At 49.6% G+C, this 11,926-nt stretch overlaps 2 protein-coding genes across 2 annotated transcripts in view; both read left to right on the top strand.

The window, feature by feature from the left end:
• The first annotated feature begins 1,784 nt into the window (after nucleotides 1–1,784).
• FAM210B (family with sequence similarity 210 member B) lies at nucleotides 1,785–10,007 on the top strand. The gene is made up of 3 exons (XM_008141323.3): nucleotides 1,785–2,048; nucleotides 7,322–7,497; nucleotides 7,699–10,007. The coding sequence occupies exons 1-3, from the start codon at nucleotides 1,863–1,865 to the stop codon at nucleotides 7,913–7,915; spliced, it is 579 nt and encodes a 192-aa protein (XP_008139545.2). The 5' UTR covers nucleotides 1,785–1,862; the 3' UTR covers nucleotides 7,916–10,007.
• The window catches only part of CSTF1 (cleavage stimulation factor subunit 1), a 29,419-nt gene continuing 25,334 nt past the window's right edge, over nucleotides 7,842–11,926 (top strand). Inside the window, exon 1 of the mRNA XM_054723653.1 lies at nucleotides 7,842–7,866. The gene's annotated coding sequence lies outside the window, so the exon portion shown is untranslated. The remainder of the gene's footprint in view (nucleotides 7,867–11,926) is intronic.

Here is an 11,926-nt window from a genome sequence, read left to right as displayed (position 1 = left end):
AGAAAGCCGAGGCTCAGGGAGGTTACACAGCTAATTGTCGCAAGCTCCAGAACTCAACTCTGACCTGTTTGCCTCCCAAGACCCTGCGTCGCAGAGCGAGAAGCATCAGTAGGTGCTGCGTGATGGAAGCAAAACACACACGTGCAGTCGGCACCCGTAGCACATGTTGAATGAGCCAGTAAATGAGTGGATGAGACAGTTTCAAGGAAAGAGTTAGCAACACCATCTGTTGCTGCAAGCTGCCACGAATGATGGGAACTGGAAAAGAAAATAAAAAAGGTTGGTGGATTTGGCAATTAAGTTCAAGTTATAATAGTAAAAATGGGGGGAGGGAACCACCTACATATTCATTATAGTCTATATTAGTCAGCTCAGACAGCCATTAACAAAAGATCATAAATTTGTGTGGCTTAAACAACAGAAATGTATTTTTCTCACAGTTCTGAAGGCTGGAATTTGGGGTCAGGGTACCAGCATAACATCATCCCATACACCAGAAAGTGGTGGATCAATTGCCGGTCAGGGCACATGCCCAGGTTGCAGATTCAATGCCAGACCAGTGAGTGCAGGAAACAATGGAACAATATTTCTTTCTCACATCAATGTTTCTCTCTCCCTTCTTCTCTCTGAGATCAATATAAATGAACGATAAATGAATAAATAATGTTCTATTAGTATGGTTTTAACGGGAAAGACATTAGTGATCTATGAAGTGAAAAATTCATTATAATGCATATGTACAGCATGACCCCATTTTTAAAAAAAATATTTATTGATTTCAGAGGAAGGGAGAGGGAGCGAGAGATAGAAACATCAATGGTGAGACTTATTGATCAGCTGCTTCCTGCATGCCCCCTACTGGGGATCGAGCCCAAAACCTGACTGGGAATCATATTGTGACCTCCTGGTTCATAGATCGATGCTCAACCACTGAGCCCCACCAGCCGGGCCCCATTTTTATCAATACCAGGCACATGGGGTACATTGGCAAGACCTCACTCCTAGACAAAAGTCTGAAATTGCCCAAACTCCTTTGCAGCTAGGTTTCTGGATATGAATTCGTGTCTGCCGATTGGATGCGCTTGCACAATATTTTGAAGGCAGAAGTGGGGCAGAGACATCTTCCCGCGGTTTGGGCTGTTTGCTGCTGGTGATCACGTTTGCAGAGATGTGGACGTTTTCTGCAGCGGAATCCAGGCTGTGCACAGGCAGTTGTGGCAGAGGCAGTGCCCAGGGACCTGTTTTGTGGGAGCTGGAGGGCACTTGCGGGGGGCAGCAGTTTCCCAATCCCCGGGTCACAGCTGTGCCAGAGTGTTCTAGAATTCAGTTGTGGCTGAGGGGGCCGCTAGCCAGGGAGTCTTTCCTGGGGGCCCAGCCTAATACCCATTCCTCCAGCTTTCCGATGATTTCCCAAGCACCAATTCCCTGTGCTAAGTTCTTTCCTGCCTAAAATAGCAAAGATCTAAAAACATTTTGGATCCTCTACTTTCAATGAAAAAAATGCTGCACAGGGTCGGGTGTGCGAGGTGGGTGAGGATACCATCCCCCCTGTGGCCTTGCCACTTCCCGCCACGTCCTCTCTCTTGAAGCTGGGATGACCTGTGACGCGCTGGTAGCACTGGTCGCCGGCAGAATTCCACGGCCAAGGCTAAAAGGGCGCGGGTCTGCAGCCCCGCCCACTCCGCCAGGGTTTCCAGCTCCGGCCACGCCCACCCCGCGCGACTTCAGGGCTCCGACGGGGCGGGGTCGGTGGGCGGGGCCAATGAGGGCGCGCGCGCGTTCCGGCCCCGCCCACGCCGCTCGGGGCTCCGGCTCGCTTTCCCTCCGGTCGGCTGCGAGACCCCAGCGCCTCGCCGCGCACCATGGCCCGCCTGCTGGTGCTGCTGGGCCCGGCGGGCAGAATTAGCGCCCGGGTCGGGCCTCGCGCCTCCTGGCTCCTGGGCGCCGCGGCCCCCTGCGCCCCGCCGCCCCTGTTTCTGCCGCTGCTCCGACCGGGGCCAGGCGCCCGACTGCTGTGCGCGGCCCGCGGGGACTCCGGCGGCCACCAGGTAAGCCTCTCCACCCCACCCCCGACTCCGGCGCCCTGATCCCGGGTCCACTTCCGCCAAAGGAGAGCTTTTGCCCGCGAAGTTGCCCGAGACCAAGCACCTCCAGGGTCCCCGGACCCCAAATTTCTGCCAGCCGAGGAAGCGATCCTCCCAGTTGACACCTGAGAAACAGACGCAAGTTTAGCGATCTGCCCAGGTCTGCGTCTCCAGCGGGGAGGCCCAGGTTCCCAGTGTCGGCCGCCGAGAAAATTGTAGGTGAGGCCTTCACTTGGTATTAAGTTGGCCCTCGGAGTTGTTCCCTTTTGAAGTCACGTTAGAGCCTCCTCACTGGGCCTAGGAGAAGGCTGCAGTGGGTGCTGCTTGTCTCCAACATCTCCCCACACTTGCTGGGAGTTGTTAGAGACAAGCTAATCTTATCTAATCGAAAGAGCAGACTTCAGGCAAGACTCACCCAAGAACTGGTGTTATTTCATTGCTATTGCCTTCTCTGTATAGTAAGTGAAAACCAGTTCCATTCAGAATGGTAATAAAGGCATGTGTGTGTGTGTGTGTGTGTGTGTGTGTGTGTGTGTGTATTTGTTTTCCCTTTAAGTATGTCTCCTTAAAGAAAAAGAGTCTAATGGAGAGAGGGGACTAACAAGTTGTGTTGGGACATGCAGAACCCGGCCTCCTGACCCACTAGGGTCTCAAGCTTGGCACCCGGCAGTCCCTTTGCCTGGGTACCATCAGGCCCAGCTCTCAACAATGGTGTGACCTCACCCAAGGCTGAAGACCCCTGAGCCTGTGGGCTGACCTTTCAGGGGGCTAAAAAATAGCACACCCCCAACAAGAGTTTAAGGGACAAATCTATGAGCTGATGCAGGCCTGAGCATGGTGCTCACCTAGCTAGCACTTGCTGAGCAAATGTTCGGTGGGCATTTGACCCATGTCCTTACCATGCCTCCTGCACAGATGGAGAAACTTCCTTCCCTGCCTTCTGCTCCCCCATCAGACAGATCTTGTCTATAAGTCCTGAGCCCAGTTTGGGGATCCTCAGGGGTCTGGCACCCTCCACACACACACCCAGCTGCTTCCTGTGATTCTTCATGGCCCAGCCCTTCCTCCAGGAAGCCTTCCCTGACCACCAGTGATGCCTTGGGTGCATCCGTTGGCCCCCTCAGACCCATGGGTGTGGATCTTTTCTGTACTCATCATCTGGAATGCTCTCCTGACTTGCTTGTCTGCCCCAGCAGCCACATCAACCTGTCCCCAGTCCAGGTCCTGGTGTTGTGGAGCGGATGCGAGTGAACGACCACTGGAGCCCAGACCAAATTAAAATTTAGGGAGCCTTTATTAGCCGGGCGGCCGGGCGACCCGGCGACTGCTCTGCCATTCTCCACGCCTGGAGACCAGAGAGCAGCAGCGACCCTTTGTGTAGGACCGCTTTTAAGCACATTAACCACATCCGGTTTTTACAGAACAAGTAACCCAAGACAAAACAGTTTTTCCCAATCAACGTCAGGATCATGCCAATGACGACCATGTTATTCACAGGGTCATCCTGTTCTCCAGAAAGCTGACAGTGTTCTATGAAAGAAGGCTACGTGCTGGGAAGGGGCCATGAGACCATATCTCAAGGCCTGGCCTGGTGTCAGCACTGACAACTCTATCTGGGGCATAGTCCACGGCCTCTCTGGAATGCTCAAAAAGTCCCACTCTCCAACACTGGCACTGGCGTGTGTGTGTGTGTGTGTGTGTGTGTGAGAGAGAGAGAGAGAGAGAGAGAGAGAGAGATGTGTGTACAGCAAGCATGTCAAACTCAAAGGCTAACATGGGCCAAATAAACAAGGTTTAAGTGTATGTGGGTCACAACAAAAGCTTCAATAGAAACGTAGGTTTATTTCAATAGAGACATGCTGAATACAAAAGGCTGAAATAAATGAGTAATCATTAACATAAAATAATAGAACATTTTAATAAAATGAATATTTTTTCTTGAACATTAACTTACCAGACACTAAATAACTGCACAAATTAAGTGGTGCACCTGCGTGTCACATAAGGGAAATGAATGCAACATGATTATAGTAATCAGTCATTGGCGAATGTTGTAGTTCGTTATTAATAATTATGTATATATAATAGTTATGATATTTTCAAAGTACTCAAAACTGATACAGACGAAACACAATATAGTGGTTATTAGTAATATTGTTTATCAGATGAGTGAAAACAGGTGTCACCCCAAACAATGTAAACAACTTGTAAGATCTTTGGTTCCTTCCTCAAACCTTCCTGCTCCTTCTAATACAGACTTTTGTACCTTTATGAATATTGGAGCGGCATCACACACACACACTCACGCACACGTATATGAAAGCACTTGGTCTAAGTACAGGCACTGGGATATAACAGCGTCTGCATCCCAGGCAGTGCCTACCATGTAAGGTGATATTTCACTAAGAAATGAATGTCTGAAAAGTCTCCATTCCTTACAAGTCACCTCTTCATAACTTCCTTTATTTTAGCTTTCGTCTCCTCCAGGGTAGGAAGAAAAATGCATGGCTCACAATGCTTAAAGATTAGAAGGAAGAAAATTGTCCAGGTCAGATTCTAACTCAGGAAAGTTAAAAACCATCCCTTGAGTCTGGATATGGTCCCTCCCACGCCCTTGCAGCAGGCGCTGGTTATTTTGTAGCTGGAAGCCAGACTGCCTTGTTATGTCCCTTTCTGGGCCAAAGGCCTTTTGCCAAAAATAGAGGTGGTAAAGAAAGGGCCTCTACAGAGACAGCTGCGCTCATCCAGTGCACGGACCGATGGGCATCGTTGGGCTTGGTCGGGCTCCCAGCCATCACCAGCCTCAGTCAGAATGTCGGTTAGCACTGGAAACTGCGTTTCTTTGTTGTTCGAACTATCAGGGCCCAACACCTGGCAGCTCTCCCATCTGCAGTGTGATTATGAGGGGAGCAGGCTGCGAGGAAAGGGGGTCACATGTGCTGGCCAACCAAAGGGAGGAGACTGATCACAGCTCTCCTTTCCCCTCAGGGGCCTGGAGGTCCCGGGGTGTCCTCCGTAAGGAATGTTCCTCTCTTAGGACAGGATGGGGACTCTGCTGAGGAGCTTAGAGGCCGTGTGGCTGGGTGGTGACCAGCGCAGTAACCAGTCCAGGCACTGCCAGCCCGCTCGTCGCTCCCGCCCCAACCTCTGTGTCCTGCCTGTCAAAGTGGGAGCGACAGGGTGGCCACATGACAGGGTTTGGGGATTGTTATGAAATGATGACTTTCAAGCGCCAAGCCCAACGCCGTACTCAATAGGACACAGGTGGTTTTCAAACCTTTCCAAAAATACTATGCTTACCACCTGTCAGAATTCAATCTCTCCGTCGCCCCTACTGGATTTCACTGGCCCTCCCCCTTTATAAAGTGTTCCTTTTAAGTCTGAAAAGCACACACAAGTCAAAACAAAAAGGCAGTGAGAAATACTGTTCGTCCCCACTCCCTCCCCCGTGACCTTAACAAGTTCCCAGGGATGCAAATAGCCTTTAATGAAACAGATTTCATTCCAAGGCCAACGCTTCTGGGTTTTGGAGGCTGTGTCTTTCGGCTCCAACTGCAGTTTGGGAACAAAGGGTGCTCTTTCAATTGGGAGTAAAGACAAGACTCTCTTAACTTAGAAATCTGAGTTTTGTACAGGGGGGGAGGAGGGGCAAATGAGTAGCTGTTATGTATGATTAAAACTCGAGGAAGATTCTGGGCAAACAGACCAGCAGCGTCTGGGCCACCTGGGGCCCCCGCAGAGGTCCAAGCTGCTCCTGAGCAGGCTGGGCAGGGCTGGGACGCGCCCTGCTCTCTGGCGGGCGCACCTGGTTGAACGTGGGGGCCTCTGCTGTGTGCACTGCTGCCCTGTATTATTTCATCTTCGTTCCAGGGGTCCTCCCCTACCTCTTGGGGACTCAGGCCGTCACGCTCATCCCTTTGAAATGTGGCTCTAAAAATATAGGGTGGAAGGCGCCCTGGCCTCTGCCGGGCCAGACTGTTCCTAGGGCCGATCCAGATAGGACCTGCCGAGAAGAGCTCTGAGGTCTGTCCAGGGCTAAAGAAATCTTATGATAAAAAAAGGCAAGCTCCATATTGGGGCGTTTTCGTCTTTGTTGTCTAATTCAACGCTTTGGCTTTTTTGTTTCTTCCAAACATTGCAGACCCCGTAGTTCTCAGATGTTAGCAGACACCACGCGCAGTGAACTGTGTCTGTGCAAATCCCGGCCAGTGTTTATGGCCCGGAATTGGCCCTTCCTTTACCTGTGGGGATCGCAGGGTAAATCTGGATTCTGGAAGTAAACGTGCCGTCGCTTCTGCTCAGGTGTTTTGGGCACCATGCTTGTTTCATAGCGATTAGCATGGTTGTCGAGTGCTCAGGCTGTGGACTCAGGCCACCTGAGTTCCAGTTGTGCGGCTTCGGGCCGGTTCCTCAGCCTGAGCTGGTGTCGCTCCTCTGGAAGGTGGAAAGAGCAACAATAGCTACTTCCAGGTTTGGGGAAGGTGAAAGCAGACAGCGGATGGACAGGATCGTGTGAGCGCTACCTGGCCCCGAGCACGTGCTCAATACGGTGTCATCTTTGCCCCCAAGTGTATGAGCCCTGAGGCGTTCGTGCCTCTTGTGGATGGAACCACAGACCTGGCGGCTTAAAGCAACACACATTTATTACTTTACTGTTCCGGGGCTCAGCAGCCTAACCTGGGTCTCACAGAGTAAAGTCAAGGTGTTGGCTGGGCTGGTTGCTCCTGCAGGCTGCGGGGAGAGTCCACTTCCTGTCTCCCCAGTTTCCAGAGGCGCTGGCAGTCCTGGGCTCTGTCCTGTCAAGCCAGCAGGAGCACCTTCCAGCCTCAGGCTCTGCTGCTGTCCTCACATCTGCTCCTCCGGCCCTCCTGCCTGCGTCACGGGGACTCTCAGGATCACATGGGTCCCTCTCAGAGAGTCCAGGATGACCTGCCCATCTAAGATCCTGAACCTGATCACACGGGCACGATCCTTTTGTAAGGTGACAGTCTCAGCTCTGGGGATTAGGACTTGGACATCTGTGGGCCATCATTCTGCCCATCGTACTAGTGCCAGCCTTTCCCTGTATTAGTGGCTAAGTGGGCATTAATTAGCCTCAGCTCTCCAAGTAAGACAGGGTAGCTGGGCTCCCACTGCGGAGGGAAGAGGAGAGCACTGCGTGATGTGGAAGCTGGTGACCACCACTGACATCCCCGCTCCTGACCTAGACGCTCTCCCCTTCTTTGGTTTGTGCACAGAACCCCAGCAAAACCACCGCGACAACAGCGAGCGGCATCAGCAGTACAGAGGAGAGCAAGCAAAGCAAGTCACAGCAGCTGAAGAAGGTTTTTCAAGAATACGGAGCCGTCGGCGTGTCAGTGCACATTGGAATCTCACTCGTCTCCCTGGGCATGTTTTACATGGTTGTTTCGAGGTGAGATTGCTGACAGTAACAAATGTTTGTTTTCTACTGTCATGGGAGATTCTTTGGGAATACTTTCTGTCCAAGACTTTTTATTCATCTAGTTACTGTCATCCCATTTTTTAAAATAATGTAAATCTCAGAGTCAGACTGTCATCTCAGTGTAACCCCTTGCTCGAATAATTGTTTTGTTTTTGCCTCTTTCCCCTCCAGTGGTGTGGACATGTCTGCCATCCTGCTTAAGCTCGGATTTAAGGAGTCATTGGTACAGTCAAAAATGGCCGCGGGCACAAGCACCTTCGTGGTGGCCTACGCCATCCACAAGCTGTTTGCGCCCGTCAGAATCAGCATCACCTTGGTTTCCGTGCCCTTGCTTGTCAGGTATTTTCGGAAAGTGGGATTTTTTAAACCTCCCCCTGCAAACCCTTGATGAACTCTTCAACTGTGGGCCTGGAGACCCCTTTCTGTTAAATTACACAATTCGGATTGATTTTAGGGTTGTAGGGGTTTTTTGTGTTTGTTTTGGGGGACAGGGGCTTCTTTCTGTGTTGGCATGGATAAGTTTTACTTTTGCCAGCAAAATTCAGGTGTTAAATTGTAATTTGTTTTGCTTTATACGTTTTGTTAGGGCTATTCATCATAGGACTTACATGCATTATCTAAAGTGTCAGCAAAACATCACAAATGAGTCGTCATCGAGTCGTCATCGTCAACTGTTAGCTTACCAGCTTGCTTTAGGAACTGTTCCTCTGAAAGATGGCCCTAGGGGTCCATCTTTGTTCACATTCTTAAAGAGCAACGATTCATTAAGCTAATTTTAAAATTCCCTTCCCTCCAGTATTTGTGGTCAGGCTGCCTGCGGTTTAATATGCAATATTCTGCAGAACAGCTGCCAGTGCTGCCATTAGTGAAGCAGAATTGAAGACTTAACAGTATGTAATAATTAGCATCAACACCTTTACATTCGTTACACTTGTCTGGGGGAAAGAAAAACAAGTATTTCCGGTGTGTTTCCTTAGTCCCAAAACCCCATCAAGTCCAGACATGCAGGGGCCTATCTCAGGTTGTTTTTCCCAAATTTCATGAAAGTAGGTCAGGGTCATTTGTCTCTGTCCAGGTAAGATGTGGAAACTTGTCCAACAGTAATGGCGTCCTGTGGCTCCTGCCGCCCAGGTCCTCAGAGGATGTGGACGTTGCACATATGGGAAGCTGAGACAATCCTGGCCTAACCCTGTATTTCTCAAACTCCAGGCATTCCAGAACTGTCAGTGTTTACATTCTGTTGCTACTTATATTTGTCAACTATGTTAAAATTATGTACAGTAACAGAAAGATTTTGAATCACACTCTAAAAAGGAGTTAGTAGCACTTGCTATAAATGGAAGACAACTGTGACATAGGAGCCGGGGGAGGGAAGGAATGTCTCCGTTGCCTGCCTGGCGGAGCCTCCTGTGGGCCTCAGCATCACTGCACGCTGCTGCCCTCCAGGCTGCACTCACTAAGCTCTGGCTCCACACTCGGAACCGGAACCGCAGTCTAACCAGTTCTGTCCTGGTCAAGGGAGTTAATTGTGTTTTTCTTTCTGGCTCCCTTTTTTCCCACTACTGCCAGTTTGTTTAATTACATTTGGGACAATCAGAAAACTAAAGGTACTATATAATCTGAGTCCTGAGTTTATGATCTGGCTGTTGACAGTCCCCTAGTAATCCATGTCCATCACTTCAGTTGTACAAATGTCATTATGGGACAAATTCCCCATTTATAAGATCCCTAGAGTGGATCATTTTGTTTTATTCCTTTCAAAGCAATTAGCTCAGTGCCAAAAGGTTTTACCATTTTCAAATTGAAACTGACTTTCTGGGATTTAAGTTCAAGGACATCCACACAGCGGACCAAGATGCCCGATACTGGTTCAAGGTCACTCTTCATGTGGTCCAGACCAACATTTTTTTAATGTTTTTATTGATTTTAGAGAAAAGGATAGAAATATGATTGGCTGCCTCCTGCACACCACCCACAGGGGATGGATCCCACAACCTGGGCATGTGTCCTGACAGGAATCGAACTGGTGACCTTCTGGTTCATGGGTCGATGCTCAACCACTGAGCTACACTGGCCTGGGAGACCCGCATTTTCATCTCATCTGTCTTTAAACCATTGGCTCCTAACCTCCTTCTATACCAAACAGATCCCTCGTAATGCCTATGCAAGAAAAAACAAACCTGACTCCTACAGATATAAGGGCTTAAATTTTAAACTTTGACTCTGTGTTTGGAGTGATGGGAGTGGACTGAAAGGGCAAGCAATAAAACTATCACATCAAATAGCCATAGCGTCTCTTCTCAGCCCTGACTCCACTCCTCTCCCATGGCCAGTGGTCAGAACAGAACAGCAGAACCGAGAGGGTGAGGAAATTAAAGGATCATTATGTCAGTTCACCAGCAAGATCTACAAATGGCTTGTATTTTCACTGTTTTTATGCAACCAGGAATAAAACGGATGGTCTATTTTTAACATGTAAAGCCATTGTTCACCTCTCGTTTTTTTATCTAACAAAATGAGCAGCTTAAGTGCCGTGAAACAAACCTCTCTAGTTTATGAAACTTTGATTGCTCTTCTGGTGAGCAATAGTTGATGCTGATTATGAAGCAGCACTGTGCGACTACAATGGGCTGTAATCTTGCTGTGTGGGATTCTGGTTGGGGAAACGGCAGAAGTTTAGCTACTGTATCAGGTGAAGTTAGTCACGTCACATTAACTATAGCTGGGGTGGAGGGTACATAAAGTATTTCTACTTTGGAAAGGTGAAAGTTGGGTCAGCTCAAAGCTAATTGGACACTGCAGTTGTGTTTTAAAGTTGCCATGACTACTTCAACATTGATATGGAAGTGGGTGTTGGCCACTTCCTTATATTTAGGACATTTTTGATATTTAGTCTTTTGCATTGAAAGTTGGCCATGAAAGCATATTTGTCTACTAATTCTCAGTAAGTTTAACACTTCCACCTTTTCCTTCGTCCTTGTCAAGTTCACCATCTTTGGTTGATGAGCAGATGACGTTGGCAGCTAGAAACAGATATGTAACTCTGCATGTTAGGAGGCACATAGAACATGAGACCAAAAATGGGACAGACCTGCTTCTCGTAGCACCTGCTCATTTCCAGGCCAATAGTGAACAGGTGAAGTCACCTCCATACTCCAGACCCATGTTTGTGTATTTATGTTTCAAGTTTACACATATGCTGTAACTCCAGTGTAATAGAAAAATAAGCCCCCCAGGTGTGCCATGGAGCCAGGTGATCGGGGGAGCACAGAAAGATGCCTCCTCCAGCTGCGTTGAAGGGGCTTCCACTTTTATAAGCCACAGTGAACACTGGTCAAGCCCAGATCCCTATTTGGGGAAGAATGAGGGATTCTGATTAAGGGAACATTCCTTCACCAGAGATTTAAGACAGAGACCACACTTGGAAAGTCAGCTTGCAAAGAACCAGCTCACCCCATGTATGGGGCTCTTTGCCATCCTGCCGAGACCAGGTCAGAGCCCCGAGGTGGGCAGGCGGGGATGTGGATGCCCATGACTCCTCCCCCTATCTCCTGACTACCTACAGCACTGGCTCAGAGCCCTCCTCCGCTCAGCCCGTGCCAGCCCAGGAGCACCCACTTCTGTGGACTTCTGCTGAGTGACTATCAGTCGATCCACAGGATGAGGACCACTGAGGAGTCCAGCTCTGTGAGCTGGGCTGTCACCGAGCACTGCACTGCATGTCCACTGCCTAGAAAAGGAACTAACATTTACCTCATGGGCACACGGCACAGTTGAAGGATGAAGGGCGGGCGCACCATCTGCCACGCGGTCACAGCCATAGCTCCCGCCATCCCCCTTCAGCAGCAGGGACTTCTCGCCACACCAGCCTCCAACCTTTAAATCCTCCCTGTCCTTCCAGTCTCAGATGCCACTTTGCCTGGGCACCTCTCCCAACTTCTAGTTACCCCATCACAATCTGCCCTCCCTCCCCTCCCCCTCCACCCCGCCATGGTCAGTGGCCATTCTCCCAGCTGTGTCCCTCAGCACTGCAAGTGAGAGAATGGAGGTGTTCACAGGCCAGCCCAGCTCCAGAACCTCAGCCTTGACAGCACAGGCCCGCACAGACCTCTGCCTTCCCCCCCAGTCCCAGGCCTAGCCCAGCACTGCTCAAAGGGTGCACTGTAAGCTCCTGAAAAACACTACAATTTCAAGGTTATACATGAGAACTTGAAAAAGAGTAACCATTCTGTATATGTCTTAACCCTACCAGACCTGAAGCCGTGAACCTAACTGTCCCCTATACCTGGGCTCCTGAGCATTAAAGAGAAAAAATCAACATGATATAGAAAAATGTTAGTTACATACAAACAAGTGGTTAGAATAAGATGGAACTTGGAGACATTGTAGAAAATAGGTC

This window comes from Eptesicus fuscus, chromosome 12, assembly GCF_027574615.1.
Source record: "Eptesicus fuscus isolate TK198812 chromosome 12, DD_ASM_mEF_20220401, whole genome shotgun sequence".
Classification (NCBI taxonomy): domain Eukaryota; kingdom Metazoa; phylum Chordata; class Mammalia; order Chiroptera; family Vespertilionidae; genus Eptesicus; species Eptesicus fuscus.
The sequence above is the reverse complement of the archived record's forward strand: the minus strand, read 5'-3'. Positions and strand labels throughout refer to the sequence as shown.

Excerpts from the sequence above, each read along its gene's own strand:
- FAM210B (XM_008141323.3), top strand. The coding sequence starts at position 1,863 with ATGGCCCGCCTGCTGGTGCTGCTGGGCCCGGCGGGCAGAATTAGCGCC. Across the intron at positions 2,049-7,321 it reads GGGACTCCGGCGGCCACCAG|AACCCCAGCAAAACCACCGC; the intron begins GTAAGCCTCTCC and ends GTTTGTGCACAG. Across the intron at positions 7,498-7,698 it reads TTTTACATGGTTGTTTCGAG|TGGTGTGGACATGTCTGCCA; the intron begins GTGAGATTGCTG and ends TTTCCCCTCCAG.